At 43.5% G+C, this 21,511-nt stretch overlaps 1 protein-coding gene across 1 annotated transcript in view; it reads left to right on the forward strand.

Annotated features, from left to right (window-relative positions):
* rnf31 (ring finger protein 31) overlaps positions 1 to 21,511 on the forward strand; it is a gene marked incomplete at its 5' end in the record, with an annotated part of 187,664 nt that overhangs the window by 61,744 nt on the left and 104,409 nt on the right. Inside the window, 3 exons of the mRNA XM_079243922.1 lie at positions 5,990 to 6,102; positions 16,925 to 17,035; positions 19,098 to 19,146. Of these exons, the coding sequence (XP_079100048.1) occupies positions 5,990 to 6,102; positions 16,925 to 17,035; positions 19,098 to 19,146 (273 nt within the window). The remainder of the gene's footprint in view (positions 1 to 5,989; positions 6,103 to 16,924; positions 17,036 to 19,097; positions 19,147 to 21,511) is intronic.

Below are 21,511 nucleotides of genomic sequence, written 5' to 3' on the forward strand. Positions count from 1 at the left end.
GTAAGGAAAAACTGAGTCAAAACCAGAAACTGAAAGGAAAAACTGAATCAGAACCAGAAGATTGAAGGAAAAACCTAATCAGAACCAGAAACTAGAAGGAAAAACTGAATCAGAACCAGAACCTGGAAGGAAAAACTGAATCAAAACCAGAACCTGGAAAGAAAAACTGAATTTGAACCAGAAACGGGAAGGAAAAACTGAGTTAGAAAAAGACATAGATGGAAAAACTGAATTAGAACCACAACCTGGAAGGAAAAACTGAATTAGAACCAGAACCTGGAAAGAAAAACTGAATTTGAACCAGAAACGGGAAAGGAAAAACTCAATGAAAACCAGAAAGTAGAGGGAAACACTGAATTAGAACCAGAAACGGGAAAGAAAAACCACTCAGAGCCTCAACCTGGAAGGAAAAACTGAATCAGAACCAGAAACTTTAAGGAAAAACTCAATCAGAACGAGAAACTACAAGGAAAAACTGAATGAAAATGAGAAACTGAAAGGGAAAACCTGAATTAGAACCTGAAACCGTAAGGAAAAACTGAGTCAAAACCAGAAACTGAAATGAAAAACTGAATCAGAACCAGAACATTGAAGGAAAAACTGAATCAGAAGCAGAACCTGGAAAGAAAAACTGAATCAGAAGCAGAACCTGGAAGGAAAAACTGAATCAAAACCAGAACCTGGAACTAAAAACTGAATTAAAACCAGAACCTGAAAGGAAAAACTGAATTAGAACCCGAAGCAGGATGGAAAAACTGAATTTGAACCAGAAGTAGAGGGAAAAACTGAATTAGAACCAGAAACGGGAAAGAAAAACTGACTCAGAACCTGAACCTGGAAGGAAAAACTGAATTTGAACCAGAAACCGGAAAGGAAAAACTCAATGAAAACCAGAAAGTAGAGGGAAAAACTGAATTAGAACCAGAAACGGGAAAGAAAAACCACTCAGAACCTCAACCTGGAAGGAAAAACTGAATCAGAACCAGAAACTTTAAGGAAAATCTCAATCAGAACGAGAAACTACAAGGAAAAACTGAATGAAAACGAGAAACTGAAAGGGAAAACCTGAATTAGAACCTGAAACCGTAAGGAAAAACTGAGTCAAAACCAGAAACTGAAAGGAAAAACTGAATCAGAACCAGAACATTGAAGGAAAAACTGAATCAGAACCAGAAACTAGAAGGAAAAACTGAATCAGAACCAGAACCTGGAAGGAAAAACTGAATCAGAAGCAGAACCTGGAAGGAAAAACTGAATCAAAACCAGAACCTGGAACTAAAAACTGAATTAAAACCAGACCCTGAAAGGAAAAACTGAATTAGAACCAGAAACGGGAAGGAAAAACTGAATTAGAACCAGAACCTGGAAGGAAAAACTGAATTAGAACCCGAACCTGGAAAGAAAAAACTAAAATACAACCAGAAACTGGAAAGGAAAAACTGAATTAGAACCCGAACCAGGAAGGAAAAACTGAATTTGAACCAGAAGTAGAGGGCAAAAACTGAATTAGAACCAGAAACGGGAAAGAAAAACTGACTCAGAACCTGAACCTGGAAGGAAAAACTGAATCAGAACCAGAACCTGGAAGGGAAAAACTGAATCAGAAACAGAACCTGGAAGGAAAAACTGAATCAGAACCAGAAACTAGAAGGAAAAACTGAATCAAAACCAGAACCTGGAACTAAAAGCTGAATTAAAACCAGAACCTGAAAGGAAAAACTGAATTAGAACCACAACCTGGAAGGAAAAACTGAATCAGAACCAGAACCTGGAAGGGAAAAACTGAATTAGAACCAGAACCTGGAACTAAAAGCTGAATTAAAACCAGAACCTGAAAGGAAAAACTGAATTAGAACCAGAAACGGGAAGGAAAAACTGAATTTGAACCAGAAGTAGAGGGGAAAAACTGAATTAGAACCAGAAACGGGAAGGAAAAACTGAATTACAACCTGAACGTGGAAGGAAAACCTGACTAAGAACAAGAACCTGGAAGGAAAAACTGAATTAGAACCTGAAACGGGAAGGAAAAACTGAATCAGAACCAGAACCAGAACCAGGAAGGAGAAACTGAATAAGAACCAGAAACTGGAAATAAAAAACTGAATTAGAACCCGAACCAGGAAGGAAAACTGGATTAGAACCCGAACCAGGAAGGGAAAACTGAATTAGAACCTGAAACAGGAAGGAAAAACTGAATTAGAACCTGAAACGGGAAGGAAAAACTGAATGAGAACCAGAACCTGGAAAGGAAAAACTAAATTAGAACCAGAAACTGGAAAGGCAAAACTGAATTAGAACCCGAACCAGAAAGGAAAAACTGAATTAGAACCAGAACTTGGAAAGAAAAACTGAATCAGAAGCAGAACCTGGAAGGAAAAACTCAATCAGAACCAGAACGTGGAAGGAAAAACTGAATTAGTACTAGAAACAGGAAAGGAAAAACTGAATTAGAACCAGAACCAAAAAGAAAAAACTGAATTAGAACCAGAACCTGGAAGGACAAACTGAATTAGAACCTGAACGTGGAAGGAAAAACTGAATAAGAACCAGAACCAGGAAGGAAAAACTGAATTAGAACCTAAAACGGGAAGGAAAAACTGAATTAGAACCTCAAACGGGAAGGAAAAACTGAATCAGAACCAGAACCAGAACCAGGAAGGAGAAACTGAATAAGAACCAGAACCTGGAAAGGAAAAACTGAATCAGAACCCGAACCAGGAACGAAAAGCTGAATTAGAACCAGAACCTGGAAGGAAAAACTAAAGTAGAACCAGAACCTGGAAAGGAAAAACTAAATTAGAACCAGAAACTGGAAAGGCAAAACTGAATTAGAACCCGAACCAGATAGGAAAAACTGAATTAGAACCAGAACTTGGAAAGAAAAACTGAATCAGAACCAGAACCTGGAAGGAAAAACTAAAGTAGAACCAGAACCTGGAAAGGAAAAACTGAACTTGAACCCAAACCAGGAAGGAAAAACTCAATTTGAATCAGAAATGGGAAGGAAAAACTAAATTATAAACAGAACCTGGAAAGGAAAAACTAAATTAGAACCAGAAACTGGAAAGGAAAAACTGAATTAGAACCCAAACCAGGAAGGAAAAACTGAATTTGAACCCGAACGTGGAAGGACTACTGAATCAAAACCAGAACATGGAAGGAAAAACTCAATGAGAACCAGAACGTGGAAGGAAAAACTGAATTAGAACCAGAACGTGGAAGGAAAAACTGAATTAGAACTAGAACCTGGAAGGAAAAACTGAATTAGAACCAGAACCTGGAAGGAAAAACTGAATTAGAACCAGAACCTGACAGGGAAAAACTGAATTAGAACCAGAACCTGGAAGGAAAAACTGAATTAGAACCAGAACGTGGAAGGAAAAACTGAATCAGAACCAGAACCTGGAAGGAAAAACTGAAATAGAACCTGAAGTAGAGGGCAAAAACTGAATTAGAACCAGAAACGGGAAAGAAAAACTGACTCAGAACCTGAACCTGGAAGGAAAAACTGAATCAGAACCAGAACCTGGAAGGGAAAAACTGAATCGGAAACAGAACCTGGAAGGAAAAACTGAATCAGAACCAAAAACTAGAAGGAAAAACTGAATCAAAACCAGAACCTGGAACTAAAAGCTGAATTAAAACCAGAACCTGAAAGGAAAAACTGAATTAGAACCACAACCTGGAAGGAAAAACTGAATCAGAACCAGAACCTGGAAGGGAAAAACTGAATTAGAACCAGAACCTGGAACTAAAAGCTGAATTAAAACCAGAACCTGAAAGGAAAAACTGAATTAGAACCAGAAACGGGAAGGAAAAACTGAATTTGAACCAGAAGTAGAGGGGAAAAACTGAATTAGAACCAGAAACGGGAAGGAAAAACTGAATTACAACCTGAACGTGGAAGGAAAACCTGACTAAGAACAAGAACCTGGAAGGAAAAACTGAATTAGAACCTGAAACGGGAAGGAAAAACTGAATCAGAACCAGAACCAGAACCAGGAAGGAGAAACTGAATAAGAACCAGAAACTGGAAATAAAAAACTGAATTAGAACCCGAACCAGGAAGGAAAACTGGATTAGAACCCGAACCAGGAAGGGAAAACTGAATTAGAACCTGAAACAGGAAGGAAAAACTGAATTAGAACCTGAAACGGGAAGGAAAAACTGAATGAGAACCAGAACCTGGAAAGGAAAAACTAAATTAGAACCAGAAACTGGAAAGGCAAAACTGAATTAGAACCCGAACCAGAAAGGAAAAACTGAATTAGAACCAGAACTTGGAAAGAAAAACTGAATCAGAAGCAGAACCTGGAAGGAAAAACTCAATCAGAACCAGAACGTGGAAGGAAAAACTGAATTAGTACTAGAAACAGGAAAGGAAAAACTGAATTAGAACCAGAACCAAAAAGAAAAAACTGAATTAGAACCAGAACCTGGAAGGACAAACTGAATTAGAACCTGAACGTGGAAGGAAAAACTGAATAAGAACCAGAACCAGGAAGGAAAAACTGAATTAGAACCTAAAACGGGAAGGAAAAACTGAATTAGAACCTCAAACGGGAAGGAAAAACTGAATCAGAACCAGAACCAGAACCAGGAAGGAGAAACTGAATAAGAACCAGAACCTGGAAAGGAAAAACTGAATCAGAACCCGAACCAGGAACGAAAAGCTGAATTAGAACCAGAACCTGGAAGGAAAAACTAAAGTAGAACCAGAACCTGGAAAGGAAAAACTAAATTAGAACCAGAAACTGGAAAGGCAAAACTGAATTAGAACCCGAACCAGATAGGAAAAACTGAATTAGAACCAGAACTTGGAAAGAAAAACTGAATCAGAACCAGAACCTGGAAGGAAAAACTAAAGTAGAACCAGAACCTGGAAAGGAAAAACTGAACTTGAACCCAAACCAGGAAGGAAAAACTCAATTTGAATCAGAAATGGGAAGGAAAAACTAAATTATAAACAGAACCTGGAAAGGAAAAACTAAATTAGAACCAGAAACTGGAAAGGAAAAACTGAATTAGAACCCAAACCAGGAAGGAAAAACTGAATTTGAACCCGAACGTGGAAGGACTACTGAATCAAAACCAGAACATGGAAGGAAAAACTCAATGAGAACCAGAACGTGGAAGGAAAAACTGAATTAGAACCAGAACGTGGAAGGAAAAACTGAATTAGAACCAGAACCTGGAAGGAAAAACTGAATTAGAACCAGAACCTGGAAGGAAAAACTGAATTAGAACCAGAACCTGACAGGGAAAAACTGAATTAGAACCAGAACCTGGAAGGAAAAACTGAATTAGAACCAGAACGTGGAAGGAAAAACTGAATCAGAACCAGAACCTGGAAGGAAAAACTGAATCAGAACCAGAACCTGGAAGGAAAAACTAAATTAGAACCAGAACATGGAAAGAAAAACTGAATCAGAACCAGAACCTGGAAGGAAAAACTGAATCAGAACCAGAACCTGGGAAGGAAAAACTGAATTTGAACCAGAACCTGAAAAAAAAAACTGAGTCAGAACCAGAACCTGGAAGGAAAAACTGAGTCAGAACCACAAATTGGAAGGAAACCTCACTATGGACTCACATCCTGCTACTCAGACTTTTCAGGGATTTCAGAGAAACGTTGCCTTGGACCACGATTCTGCCCCACAACCCCAGTCTGCTCCAGGCTCTCACTCGCAACCTCCAGGCCTGGAGGGTTAGATCCCTTTCTGGTGATCCGTTTCCAGCAGTGTGAGGCTGAAAGTCTGGGTCTTCAGGGTGACCCGCTCCACTGACAGGACGTGAAGTGACTCCATACAAAAAATGCTGAATTAAATGGAACTGAAATGAATAATATTTGAACTTTGATCAACAATTGAATAAAAAAGTCTGTTTATCCATGAAGCGTGTTGTGAGCATGCTCAGTCTAATTGATGTCAGTATGTCAGCAAGGTAATGTCAGTGTTTGTGTTTTCTCTTCTCCCCGTCCTCTCTGCAGCTTGCCCAAACTGTCGTTTCCAGTATGCACTGTCTAAAGGAGGCTGCATGCATTTCTGCTGCTCCCAGTGTCGTTACCAGTTCTGCAGTGGCTGTAACAACCCGTTCCACACCGTGAGTCTCATGCACCTCATGTCCTACATCAAAACCGGATCCAGTGGACTGGCTCACGACAGATGGCATGGTTTTTGGGATTAATTAATGTGAATGCCCATTATTGAGTTCCTGTTCTTTATATCTTCTTCTTCTTCTTATTCTAATTATTATTATTATTATTATTATTATTATTATCATTCCTCCAATTTTTGCCTTGCTACTAGTCCTGCACCGTTCAGGTCACTTCAGTCATTCAGATCTTAAACTGTGCAGCTCCTTCAGGACATGTGAGTTACGATATTTTTTTTTTTTTAAATCTTTGTAGTTTGTGAGATATTTAGCATTTTGTAAAACTAAATTCAGCCTTGTGATTGGATGAAAGTCCTTCAAACCAAATGCGGATTGTTGAAAAAATTCAGCTCGGCGATTGGTCGGTTTTTGCATAATGAGCTGATAACAGCTTCAACGGGGGTTCGGAGCTCTGCACCGGTTTGCAGTGTCCGGTTCGTCTTGGTCCCGGTCTCCATTGTCTTTTCTTGCAAGATCTTTGAAACGGTACTCCTCCTACACCGTTTGTCTCACTTCAACCATTCAAGTATCAAACTCTTCAACCCATTCAGGAGATATGTTCTACGACTTTTGGTCTATGTAACATTTAAACTTTTTAAGTTATTCAAGTTTTTGTCAATGTTTTGAAATCCGTTCCTGTGATTGGACGAAATGGAATTCAGCTCAGCGATTGGTCCATTTTCTGCACTGGTACACAGGTACACATACAAGGCACGGGTTCAAATGCAGCATTTAACATATAGCTCTGTTGTTTGTTGGCTGTTGCTTGTGTGATGGCGTGCAGTTCTGCAGACTGCTCACTGTGAACTATTGGTCTCAGCTGCACACTTTAAGGAGCAAAGGAATTTATTTGCAAATGTCCCAGTTAAATATGGAATATTTGTTCCAACAATGCTCCCTGCAACATTTCAACACTTTGATAAATCTTAAACACATTAAAAAAAAGTTTTTCACATTGAACAATAAAGTCTGTCACATCTTCACTGGAGCTTAGTTCAACCTCACACATGTTTTTGCAGTCCAGCTAATTACACCCTGCTGGAAGTGGAAAAACAAAGGCATTCCCATCCCAATTGGAAAAAATTTGAATGCTTTTTCCAAGATGTGACAAAGCATACTGGTAGCGTAGTAAGTAAGTCAATGGGCTTTGATGCAGGAGTTCATGAGTTCCAATCCTGATGTGGGGCTACTAAAAAAAACTGTCCCTTGTGATTTTTTTGCTTTGTATGCAAGTATTTGCACACAAACTACTGCAAACTGTTCTATCAAAGTGCTTAAATTTAACTGCAAACTGCAGTTAGTGTACCCTTTGGAGTAGAATCAAAAGCATGGTCTCTTTATAAAGACAGTACTCTAAAGTTTTACCCTGAGCTTTCAGATTTGGAGTCTCCAAATGGCCACTTTGGATACTCCAACTTCAATAAGCTATAACTCCAGAACACTTCAACATACAGTCATCAATGAGACTCTAATGAAAGGTGGCATCAAGAGGAATATTGTTATATATTCATATTTACTATCAGTATTATTGAAATTCACCAGGTGATGCATAAACACACTAAAAGCTTATTTTTTCTAATGTACATTATAATAAAAGAGTCAGAATAAGTTTTACGGTCATCATGTTTATAAACAATATAATGCCATGTTATGTAATGTAAACAAAATGTAATAATAAAAACACCATAACACAATACAATTTACATATTTAAATTAGATTTGAACTATTGTCTGATAAAGAGTGTTTGTAAAAGTAAAGTAAAAAGCTGGAGAGAAGAATATGTAGCTGTTATGATGAGCAGGGGTCCTGGTGGTCTGAAGGGCAGGAATGTAGTCTTCTTCTGGAAGGAGCTGGTCCTTCTTCATCTGAAGAGCTGCTGGGTTTCCATCACAATCAATGATGACAGACTAATAAAGACAAACAAGAAGTTTTTATCCCACATTAGTCCTGCGACTGTAATAAGTGTATGTTCTAACAGACACGCATCGCTGCACGCATGAGTATGGAAGCGGTCCACACACACACAGATAAATCAGCAGCTGTCACAATCAGCCTTGCTTCCTCCAACATTGCTGCTTGCCACACCCCTAATCAGTTCACTGCTCTCACCTGCCTCTGCCACTTGTTCACAATCCCCATCAGTTCAGCCTGCGCATATATGCAGCCTCCACCATTCACTCACTGCCAGATTGTCATTGCTCTCATGCCTGACCTTCCAGCACGCCGACCACAATTGCCTGCCCGTTACCGATCTGATCTGTCCCCGACTTCCGCTTCCTGCCTTGCCCTTGGAGCCTGCTCCCCAGTGGTTACTGGGTTTCTGTCCTGGAGGACCCCCAACCGTGAGTTGTGGATCTTCACTCACCTTGTGCTAGGTGTCCACTCTGCCCTGTTCATTGGGAACCAGAGTTCAACTCCAGCACTGAACCTCACCAAGTGGCTAAAATAAAGACTGTTAACCTGCCCAGATCTCTTGTGCTGCTTTTGAGTCCTTTCTCCGATCATTTCAGTACAATCTGGCCATAAGATGGACCCAGCGCACAATCCCACTCCACTCAGCCGCCTGGAAACAATAGAGGGGGTTCTGCAGCAACATGAAGCCATACTGACTGCATCGGCTGCGGAGGCCAGACAAGCAGCTGAGATCCAAGGCCGCTCTCTGGCGGCATTGACAGCACAGATGCAACAACTGACGGCTCAATTCTCACAGCTCGCTTCTTCTCCCCTGCAGGTTCCTTCCTCTGTGTCAGCTCCTGCCCAGTGACACTCCTGAGCCCTGGGTGGGAACGCCAGAGCGTTACTCAGGGGATCGAGAGACTTGTGGTCCCTTTCTCACCAACTGCTCTCTTCTGTTTGCCCTGCAGCCCCTAACCTTCGCATCAGAGTCGGCGAAGGTTGCGTTTGTCATCAACCACCTGTCTGGCAGAGCTCGCTTATGGGGAACGGCAGAGTGGGAAAGGAGATCAGCTGTTTGTTCCTCTTTTGACCGGTTTGCTGCCGAGCTTCGCAAAGTCTTTGGATTCGAGAGAAGTGGTTCTGATTCTGCAAGGGGCCTGCTGGGACTAAGACAAGGAACAAGGACAGTGGCAGACTACTCAATTGACTTCCGCATTAGGGCCAGTCAGAGTAGTTGGAACTGTTCAGCCCTTTGTGATGCCTTCCTTCATGGTCTGTCTGACAACATTAAAGACGAGCTGGTGTCTCATGACACCCCAAACTCCTTGGATGGGGCGATTGAACTGGCAATACGTATAGACAATCGTATCCAGACTCGTCAGCAGGAGAGGAGCCAAGGGAGAACCCGGAGATCTCCTCTTCCTCACCCCTGCCAACGGCCTTCAGGCATTACCGCCCCATTAGTGCAGCAGACGGGTGATCTGGAGCCTATGCAGTTGGGACTCACCTCCCTCCCTCCGGAAGAGAAGGACCGTCGCCGTAAGTCCAATCTTTGTCTATATTGTGGGGCTGCTGGACACAACGCCATTGGGTGTCCAGTAAAAGCCAAAGCTCACCAGTAAGGGAGGAGGCACTGGTGAGCTCAACAGCTTTGTCAACTCCTCACAGCCAGAGACTCATGTTCCAGGGTCATCTCCTTCTGCCCGAGGGGCCCAAGACTTTGCCTATTTTTATCGACTCAGGGGCTGAAGCCTGTATCATTAACGAGGGTATGGTCCATCAGCTGGGACTTGAGCGGGTTCCCCTGTCCCGTCCGGTTCCTGCCAGAGCACTAGATGGCCATGTATTGGGTACTGTCACACATCAGACCTCTCCTGTTCGTCTGCTGATATCAGGAAATAATCAGGAAACCATCCAGTTTCACATCCTGAGTTCTGCCTACCTGCCACTCATCCTTGGGTATCCATGGCTTCGTCTCCACAACCCACACGTCGACTGGACTACTGGGTCCATCTTGGAGTGGAGTCCTTCTTGTCTCCAAAGATGCCTCCAGCAAGCCTCATCCCCACTTCACTCCTCCAATTCCTGTTCTCTGGTTGACCTCGCCAGAGTGCCTCCTGAATATCATGACTTCCGCCAGGTCTTCAGTAAGGCAAGGGCCATGTCTCTGCCTCCCCATCGCCCCTATGACTGTGCCATAGATCTCCTTCCTGGAACATCTCCACCCAAAGGACGCCTGTACTCCCTGTCCGAACCTGAACGAAGGGCCATGGAGACTTATATCAACGACTCCCTGGCTATTGGTATCATCCGTCCCTCTTCTTCTCCTGCTGGTGCAGGGTTTTTCTTCGTTGAAAAGAGACAAGACTCTAAGGCCATGTATTGATTATCGTGGATTGAATGATATTACAATAAAGAACAGATATCCGTTGCCTCTCATGTCCACTGCATTTGAGCTTCTCCAGGGGGCCACCATTTTTACAAAACTCGTCCTACGTAATGCCCACCACCTTGTCCGAATCCGGGAGGGGGACGAGTGGAAGATGGCCTTCAATACCCCAACAGGACATTGAGTATCTTGTAATGCCATTTGGGCTCACAAATGCTCCTGCTGTCTTCCAAGCACTTGTGAATGACGTTCTCAGGGACATGCTTAATCGGTATGTTTTTGTTTACCTAGACGACATTCTCATCTTCTCTCGATCCAAGGAGCAACACGTCCATCACGTTCAGTCAGTCCTTCAGCGCCTTCTGGAGAATGCCCTGTTTGTCAAGGCTGAGAAATGTGAGTTCCATGTCTCTTCAGTGTCTTTTCTGGGACATATAATCACAAAGGGGAAGGTCAAGATGGATCCAGAAAAGGTCTCTGCTGTCTCGGCCTGGCCTGTTCCCGAAAATCGTAAACAGCTCCAGCGTTTCCTGGGATTTGCCAACTTTTACCAGCGCTTTATCCGCAACTACAGCTCTGTTGCTGCTCCTCTTACCACTCTAACCTCCTCTAAAGTGCCTTTTCAGTGGTCACAGTCAGCTGCCTCTGCTTTCCAGTCTCTCAAGGAGCATTTACCTCTTCTCCTATCCTCCAGATGCCTGACCCAGGACAGCAGTTTGTGGTCGAAGTTGACGCCTCCGATGTCGGCGTGGGGGCCGTCTTGTCCCAACGCTCTGTTACTGATCACAAGCTCCATCCTTGTGCCTTCTTTTCTCGACGCTTGTCCTCTGCCGAGAGGAATTACGACATCGGCAACAGAGAACTGTTAGCCGTTAAGATGGCGCTAGAGGAGTGGCGTCATTGGTTGGAGGGTTCTAAGGAGCCTTTCCTTGTCTGGACTGATCACAAGAATTTAGAATACATTTGCTCAGCTAAAAGACTGAACTCTCGGCAGGCTCGCTGGTCCCTGTTCTTCACCCGTTTTAACTTCTCCCTCTCTTATCGTCCAGGGTCCCGGAACATAAAGCCAGATGCCCTGTCTCGCCAGTTCCAAAAGACAGATGAGTCAGTTGCTGGCCCAACTGCTATTCTCCCTGTATCTTGCCTGGTGGCATCTCTAACCTGGGACATAGAGGAGAGAGTTAAGGCTGCCACCGATGGTCAACCTGGTCCCAGCTCCTGTCCTACTAACTGTCTGTTTGTTCCCCCAGCCTTAAGATCAGATGTGCTGCTATGGGCCCACTCATCCAAACTCTCCTGTCACCCAGGGGTCTTTCGCACACGACAAGCCCTCCTCCAACGGTTTTGGTGACCTACTTTGCAGCAGGACGTCCAGGAATTTGTCAAGGCCTGTCCCACCTGCAACCAACACAAGACCTCCCGCCAGTCCCCAGCTGGACTGCTTAAGCCTCTTCCGGTACCTCACCGCCCATGGTCGCACATATCGTTGGACTTTATCACGGGTCTGCCTCCTTCCAACGGCCACACCGTAGTCCTGACAGTCGTGGACCGTTTCAGTAAGATGGCCCATTTTGTGCCTCTGCCAAAGAGACTGCACAGCTGGTTCTGCATCACGTTTTCCGCCTTCATGGCCTTCCAGTTGACGTTGTTTCTGACAGAGGGCCCCAGTTTTCCTCTGTGTTTTGGAAGGAGTTCTGTAGTCTCTTGGGTGCCACTGCCAGTCTGTCCTCGGGATTCCACCTTCAGACCAATGGCCAGTCTGAACGTAAGAACCAGGATCTGGAAACCGCCTTGCGTTGTATGGCCTCTCAAGACCCTGCTTCCTGGTCTTCACAGTTATTGTAGGTGGAATATGCTCACAATTCCCTCGTCAGCTCTGCCACTGGTCTCTCTCCGTTTCAATGTGCTTATGGCTTCCAACCTCCTTTGTTCCAGGTTCAGGAAATGGAGGTGTCCTGTCCATCAGTCCAAGCTTTCATCCGCCGCTGTCACCGGACATGGCTCCGGGCTCGTTCGGCTCTCCTTCAGTCTGTGGATCGCTATGCCACCACTGCCAACCATCGTCGGAGACCTGCACCATCCTACCAAGTAGGTCAGCGAGTGTGGCTTTCCACTCAGGACTTACCTCTCCGGGTGGAGTCGAGGAAGTTGGCGGCGAAGTTCGTCGGGCCTTTCCCCATTCAGAAGGTGATCAATCCAGTGGCCGTCCGCCTGAAGCTTCCCCGTTCCATGAGAGTTCACCCCACCTTCCATGTCTCCAGGTTTAAACCAGTTCACCATAGTTCTTTGGTCCCTCCGACTCCTCCGGCCCCCCCTCCTGTTATGGTTGATGGCGGGCCAGTGTATGTGGTGCGTCGTCTATCAACCGGCTGCTGCCCCTGTTCGTTGCGGGTCCCTCGTTACCCCTTCTGTCCGGGATGGTGCGGCTGGTTCCTCGGGGCCATGATGTCTTATTGGTCGGTCCCTCCCCCGTTTACCCCTCCTCCCACCCGGTTTTGCTGCAGTTTGGGATGTCGGGGGCCATCCCTTGAAGGCGGGGGGTTCTGTCACAATCAGCCTTGCTTCCTCCAACATTGCTGCTTGCCACACCCCTAATCAGTTCACTGCTCTCACCTGCCTCTGCCACCTGTTCACAATCCCCATCAGTTCAGCCTGTGCATATATGCAGCCTCCACCATTCACTCACTGCCAGATTGTCATTGCTCTCATGCCTGACCTTCCAGCACTCCGACCACAATTGCCTGCCCGTGACCGACCTGATCCGTCCCCGACTTCCGCTTCCTGCCTTGCCCTTGGAGCCTGCTCCCCAGTGGTTACTGGGTTTCTGTCCTGGAGGACCCCCAACCGTGAGTTGTGGATCTTCACTCACCTTGTTGTGCTAGGTGTCCACTCTGTCGGCCCAGAGGAAAGTTGCTCTGCTCTGTTCATTGGGAACCAGAGTTCAACTCCAGCACCGAACCTCACCAAGTGGCTAAAATAAAGACTGTTAACCTGCCCAGATCTCTTGTGCTGCTTTTGGGTCCTTTCTCCGATCATTTCAGCAGCAGCGCTTTTTCTTTCTATGATTTTGGATTTATGAATAAATGTTTACAACTGGAGGGAAATTGAGGTGTTGAACCGCTGCGTCTCTTTCATTGCTGATCTTTTTGCTTCACGCACACTCGGACTGAACGACACCCGCATGAACGGTTCCCCCGGTCCGGGTTTTCTAACAAACCAGGTCCCACGTCTTTAGCAGACCCAACAGAACCACTGGAAATACGGCAACAGTAAGAAACAACGGAAAGAAAACAGCGCGGGCACCCCCACCCCTCCCGACACACAAAGTAAACAAGCCCCCCCCCGACGGTTAAGGGGTTAATTTTTTTTTTTTTTTTTGTTAAAATGCTTTAAACAAAATGAAGTAGTCTTTCCTGCAAGATGTTAATGTTACTCCTTCTACACCTTCAGTCTCACTTAAACCATTCAAACATCGAACTCTTCAGCCAATTCAGGAGATATGTGCTATGTTTTTTGGTCTTTGTAACATTTATACTTTTGAAGTTATTCAAGTTTTTGTCAAATTTTAAAATCCGTTCCTGTGATTGGACAAAACAATAAATGCAGTTCAGTGATTGGTCCATTTTCTGTACTGGTACACAGGTACGCATTAGTATACATGGGATGGGTTCAAATCCAGTCTTGAACATTGTGCATCATGATGGTATGTTTTTTGTTGTACACAGAATGCTGCATACCTTTACATCAGAGTGTTCAGGTTCAGCTTCAGCTGCAAGCTGTCAGTTAATATGTGTACTACCTGCACAGAAAGTCAAAACAAAAAAATAAACAAAACCAAACATAAAGTGTCTGTACAATATCTGAAGAGAGATTAATACAGATGTGAAAGGAGGTGATAAGTTGTACTGTGTGGAAATATTTGGTGAGACATTACTGTTTGGATTCTAATCTCCATCTTCCAGTGCAAAGGCCCATTCTCATAACCACTAGGCTACATTTTGCCCAGATGCACATGTGTGGAAAAAGGTAAAACATTTCAATTGAAAAGAAGATGTTAAAGGTACTGGCAGAACTATTGAAGAGTTTTGCTATTGGCATAAAAATGCCTTTTTAGAACTTCCATCAGCGTGTAATCAGCAGGATTGCTAAAAGGGAAAGGTTGAACTAAACTACTGTGAAGAAGAAGAAGCCATTGATCTTTTGGTCAACTGAAAAGCACCATAGACTGAAAAGCGCAGAGTTTCTTTCAATTCCTGGTCTTAGAGTGCCATCTAATGGTGATGAGGTAAATGTTAATTTTAGGTGCCATCAATAGGTACTATTAAGAGGTACAGAGCTGACCTGATATAACAGGCCCTCCTTTTTAAAAGAAAATAAATTTAAAAAAAGTCTTATCTGATACTAACTATGCTGATTTAGTTGGTAACAAACAGATGTTGCTGGTTGCACTACACACAAAAAAGCCAATCACAAAAAAAAAGGGAAAGGTTTGAACTGAACTGCTGTTGGTCAACTGAAAAGCACCTCGGACTGAAAAGCACAGAGTTTCTTTTAATTCCTGGCTTTAGAGAGCCACCTAGTGGCCATGTATTGGAACACTTTTCTCTTTTAGGTGCTATGAATAGGTACTATGAAGAGGTACTGAGCTGACTTGATTTTTTTTTTTTTTTTTAAAGAAAATGGGAGTCAGGACCACAATGTACCAGACACTGAGAACTGGTGAAGACCTTTGAACCAGCTAAAAAGTTTGACTTGACAAACTATAAATTTAAAGTCACAGTAAAAATGATTGTTGAAATCATTGTAAACAACCACTTAAATCTGCTTATGTGGTTTTTCAAATTACCTGTATTCTCAAAATATTCCAATGGGATCCAATCAGTTTTTTTTACACAGAGTGCTGTGGACTGATCTGATCAAAGAGCTTTGACTCTGGCTTTGGTTTTGGCTGCAAACTGTTCAATTAAAGTGTGGGCTGTCTGCACAAATAAGGTATATCCTGTCCAATGTCTGTCCTCAAAAGTTGTGCAATTAATACGAAGGATTAGTTCAAGATAAAAAAGTAAACTGCAGAAAGGACAGTAAAATATTACAGTTTTGTTGTTAAAGTGCTTCAAATGAAACAACATTGCTCACGCTGAACAATAAAGTCTAGAACTGATTACACAAGCAGTTCTTAATGGTTTTCTGCAATGATTGATGTAGTTTAACTGCTGACTTTAGAATTTTAGTTGTATTTAAAACTATTTAAAATAATCTTTGGCTTCTTGACAGCAGTTCAACCTTTTACATCTTTTGGCAATTCTGCTGATGACACACTGGTGGCAAAGGCAATCCCATACCAATGGTAAGAAATATTAGGGCTCCTGCTAGGGTGGGTAGAAGAACTGTAGTGGCATAGTGGTAAAATGAATTACCTCTCATTCAGAAGGTTGCGAGTTCAAATCCAGGTGGTGGAATTTCATGATTCATGTTAGATGGTTGTGCTTCTTGTCCTTGTGCTGATCTATGTCTAATAGATCTTTTGTGTTATTTTACACATTTAAATCTTAAGCTCTTTTGCCAATTACACGTTTCAGGAATTGTGTAAAAAAAACAAAAAAAAACCCCATTCCCATTCCAATGATAAAAAATTTTCATGATTCTGCCAAAGCATAGTGGAGAGCTGTGCTGGTGTAGTGGTTAAGGAAATGGGCTCTTGGTCAGATGTTCGTGGGTTTGAATCCTGATGCTTAACCATGATAAATTAAGTTGCATAGTTGTGCTGTCTCCAAATGGTTATGCAAATGTATATCAATCATTCAACATAGAGGGACATTCACATTTGGTCTTCTTCAAGAAGAGCACTTTTCTAGTTGTTCAGTTGAATTCAGCATGGGTGGGTGGGCGATTGGCGGTTGTTTCCTTATCATGTGTTCTACATGCACGTGGAGAGAAAATGCTCTTTGGTTTGGATGTGCAGCATTTTCTCTCCACATCCTGGGTTCTGAAGTTGTTTCAGATCAACGTTCGGAAGTCCAAAGCTTCCTGTAGTCACCTTCACGGCCCAGATCAGAAACTCCCAGGTTCTGGGTGACATTGATGGAAAACTGGACTCTTTTCATTTGATAGGAGCAAATATCCAAAAGGACAAGTCAAGCATTTGTTTTTACCTCAGTCATTTTTTCCCATTTCAACAGAAAATGATGTAAATGTGTGTTTTTATGGTGATAAATATGATAATTCTTCCATGTGGTTTTGGACCCAGTGTTACAGTAAAGCAGTGTTTTCCTAATTCCAGTCCTCAGGACCTCGTGCTCTGCATGTTTTAGACATGTTCCTCCTCAACAAACCCTTTATTTCCTTCATGTGTGTGTGTTGAGGTAGGGTTGCGTAGAAAACGTGTGGGCTGGGGGTCCTGAGGACTGGGACTGGGAAACATGGCAGGAACGTTAAAGTGAGAAAGTAAAAAGAAAGCGAACATGACTGGTGTCTTCTCCCATCAGACCTGTTCAGTGGACGAGTGCAGCGTGTCTGGCCTTCACGCCCATCATCCCAGAGACTGTCTCTTCTATCTGAGAGACTGGGAACCTTCCAGACTGCAGGCCTTACTGCAGGTATACATGCACACACATCATGTTTCCATGGTGATACCTGGCGGCAGAAGTCATGTTCAGGCTTCTTTCTGCTCGTGGTTCCCGTGACTTCTTGCAGCTTTCAGCTGAATGAAATAAAGATGATCTTATGTCCGATCCGGGACAAGAAAGACTTTCTGTGTGCTAAAACCCAGCCTGCAGTGCAGAACGTCCTCCTAAAGACAGCAAATTATGATGACGAATGTTTAAATAAAGCGTTAGGAAACATTCTGGTGAGGCGGGGGCTGAAGGGGCCGCTGCTGAGATGGAGAGAATCAGCAAGAACACTTTCCATTAGGACTGCAACGATTACTCGGGTAACTCGAGTCCAAAAATTGATCGAGGCAAATTATCTGCCTTGAGGCGCCGTTTAACTAATATCACGTGGTGATATATTTTAATTTCTGCATCATGGCGGCATTCTCAGACCACTGCGCTGTTTGGAGGGACGACATCACTGTTTCAGTAAACATATAGAACATCTAAACATGTATAAAATATATAAAAGCAGAACCTGTGGCCTACGGTGTGTCTGTACAGTCTGACTGTTTCAGCCGGACTGATGACGGACATTTCCACCAGCAGCGGCGAGCGCTTTGCTTTCTGTCTGAAGATCCTCCTTGCTTTGGTCTCTAATGGCAGAGAATGAAGAAGAGGGGAGGAAAAGACCAAAAAGTGGCAGTGTGGGACCATTTCACACTGAAAAGGACAGAAAACGTAGAGTTGGCGTACCACCCCCCCACTTCACCGCTCCAGGAGGAGATCCAGCTTTCTGATTTATACCAGCAGCAGCAGCGGCTGGTAAAATGTACAGAGTTCTAACCTGTGATATCAGTCAGCAGTGACGAGGCATGGCGAGGTGTCGGCTGCTAACGCACGCTAACCGTCTGGTAATCCGTCCCTCATCTGTCTCTCCTGCACACACGCAGAGTCAAAGCGCATGTTTTAGGCAGCCTCTGTTCCTGCAGCAAACTTTTATTCCGGATTAAACAGACACACTTTTAACAGGCGTGTCGTCCACCAAGACATCGGCTAGTTCTTACTGTGGACATGTTTACAAGTCACTCCTTCTTTCTACGGGAATTCTTCTTTTTAATCTTTTAAAATGCAGAAATTCGCGATCGGTTGAGAATTGTTTCTCCACACATTGAGCACAAACACGTCGGCACATTTTAAGATCTGATACTTTTAAAACATTTTAAAAGTATCATATTTTAAAACATTTTCCTCATGCATTAGGTAGTAACATCACATGCAACAGCTTCACAAATATACATTTATAGATGTACTTTGGTTGAGTTTCTAGTTTTTGTTTTACAAATTATAATTAAAAAAAAATCGTTAGCGTACTCGATTACTCGAAGAAATAATCGACAGAGTACCGGATTACAAAAGTACTCGATAGTTGCAGCTCTACTTTCCATCAACACCTTTCTAATCCACTGGATGAAACTTATTATTGATTAGATTCCAGTTTTCAATGCGATCATGTTTTTCGTAAATTGAGCTTTGAAATACTAAGATGATGAATAACAGAAGAGTTTTCTGGTTTCAAGTGAGGAATGTTTACTGGTTTTCTCTGGCCCAATAAGCTGTACATGAAGATGCCTCTGTGACCTCAGCCGTAGGTTGCCGTAGGAGGTGAGTTGAAGCAGAGTAGGCGGTTCCCACCGTTGCCATCTTAGCAGTGTCACGCGCCGTCTCTCCCAGAAAATACAGAATTTGGATTCACTGGATTCACTTCCATCCCACCCTGCCCAAGATTCCGCTCTGCATCGACCAACCTCCCTGCCATTGGACAGCTGGTGTGAGAGCTTCCAGCCATCATCCAGAAGGTGGCCACCTTCAAGAACCTAACATTACGAAATGAGTGACAAAAAATATTGAACTTTTTCATAATATTCTAATTTTCTGAGATGTACCTGTAGAAGAAGCCAGAGTAACAATGACAGGAGTGGAAATGGTGATTCATGCCATAGCTGCATCAGTCAACTGTTTTCTGCTGTTGGTTTGTTAATCTTGTTTTTCCTTTTGTTACCTCTAGAACAACGGAGTGGAATTCAACACAGAACCTCCTCCTGGAACACAGACAGGTATCAGAACCCGTCCACATTTCTGTCTGAAGACTTTCTCATTTATAGCAAAAGGATCTCTGACAGATTGTAGAAGTTACAGAAATAGTGTGTATGGTGTGGCTAGCGCCGCTGCCTCCCATGTATGTGAGGCTTATATCTGGCTTCAGCCCACAGTCCAAAGACATGCATGTTTGGACTGTTGTTCACTTGTCCTGAGAATAAGTGCTTGTTCCCAACATAAGCAGCACATCTGATGTTAAAACAGATATTTCACCATTTCAGGAAAATATGAACTGATTGTTGGCAGCAACACCTCTATAAAAACTTGGAACAGGAACAACAACACAGGAAAAGTAATTGGTACAAATTAAAAGCAACATTATCACAACTAATCAAGTTATTTAACGTGAGTGGATATGAAAGGAGCATTTAAGAGAGGCAGAGTCTCTCGGATGGAAAGATGCTTTGTGAATCAGACAAATTTCCAAAACAATTTCTGAAAAATCTTTGACTTTGAAGATCCACCATCTACTATGTTTAATAGCAAAGGATTCAGAGAATCAAAAGGAACCTCTGTATGCTTGGGACCTGGCTGGATGCTGGTGATCTGCTGCATGAGAATCATACATGAGTCTCTACTGGAAAACAGTGCATGGACTGAGGGAGACCCCGAGTAGTGCGAGCACAGTTCACCCTGAAAGCCACACACCCTGTCTCTGGCTCTCTTTCTACATTTTTTTGGGGTCATTTTTTGCCAAAAATAAATTCATTCATTTTCCAAACTGCTTATTCCAATTCAGGGTCGCGGGGAAGGCAGGGCGACAGGCAGGGTACACCCTGGACAGCTCGCCAGTCCATCGCAGGGCCACACAGAGACGAACAACCACACTCACACTCACTCCTAGGGGCAATTTAGAGTGACCAATTAACCTATCATGCATGTCTTTGGATGGTGGGAGGAAGCCAGAGTACCTGGAGAGAACCCACGCATACACGGGGAGAACATGCAAACTCCACACAGAAAGGCCACTGACCAAACCAGCCAAGGATTGAACCAGTGACCTTCTTGCTGTGAGGCCACAGTGCTAACCACTGCGCCACCGTGCAGCCCCAAAAATAAAGTAACATAAGTTATTCAAATAGACAAATTACAAAACATGCCAACAAAAAACTAACAACAAAAAGAGAAAGGGGGGGAGTTTCCTAATCTATTTGGACAGAGGCAGTCTGTTCCATTGTCAATAATTCCAACAAGTCTTTTAACCAAATATCAATATTAAGCAGTTTCACCTCATGCACCTCCCAGTTCATTCAACTGGTTTTACAGACAGGAAGGCTGAAGCAGTGATGTGTCGTGTAGAGCAGAATATCTTTCACATCACTGTACCTGCCACGGCAAAATTAAAAATGCAGTCATTCATCTATTCAGTCATTACCATGAAAACATTGTAAAAAAAACCAACAAAAAGCCACAAAATAAACAGAATAAAAGTAATAATTAAAAACACAAACATATTTACATTGTAAAGCTTTAAGCAGCATTAGGCGGCAAGGACGCCCCAAGTGGCCGCCCCACTGGCTGCCCCACTGGCCTTTCTGCAAATATTTTTTACTGTAAACACGGCCTGGAATAGGTTTTTGGACACATATATATATATATATATATATATATATATATATATATATATATATATATATATATATATATATATATATATATATGTCCAAATATTACAAAAGTGAATAAAAATGGAAATAAAAGTGTGTTTTAATCAGGCGTGCAGAGGGCACCTCATGTAGGGTCCTACCAAAAGGTCCTTAGAGGCAGGACACCGAAGCGCAAAGATTAAAGAGAGATGTTCATTGCTGTAGCACAACAAGAGAGTCGTCAGCAGGTCTGATAAAATAATCACTTCAGTTCAATGGTTTTATACCAAAGCTCGGTAACTACTGCGATGTCGCGGGCGTAGCGGGCGTAGCGGACCACCAGGACAGGTCCATAAGCAGGCGGGCGTAGCGGGCCACCAGGACAGGTCCATAAGCAGGCGGGCGTAGCGGACCACCAGGACAGGTTCATAAGCAGGCGGGCGTAGCGGACCACCAGGACAGGTCCATAAGCAGGCGGGCGTAGCGGACCACCAGGACAGGTCCATAAGCAGGCGGGCGTAGCGGACCACCAGGACAGGTTCATAAGCAGGCGGGCGTAGCGGACCACCAGGACAGGTCCATAAGCAGGCGGGCGTAGCGGACCACCAGGACAGGTCCATAAGCAGGCGGGCGTAGCGGACCACCTGGACAGGTCCATAAGCAGGCGGGCGTAGCGGACCACCTTGGACAGGTCCATAAGCAGGCGGGCGTAGCGGACCACCTGGACAGGTCCATA

This window comes from Telmatherina bonti (genome assembly GCF_933228915.1).
Source record: "Telmatherina bonti genome assembly, chromosome: 7".
In the NCBI taxonomy this organism is placed as follows: domain Eukaryota; kingdom Metazoa; phylum Chordata; class Actinopteri; order Atheriniformes; family Telmatherinidae; genus Telmatherina; species Telmatherina bonti.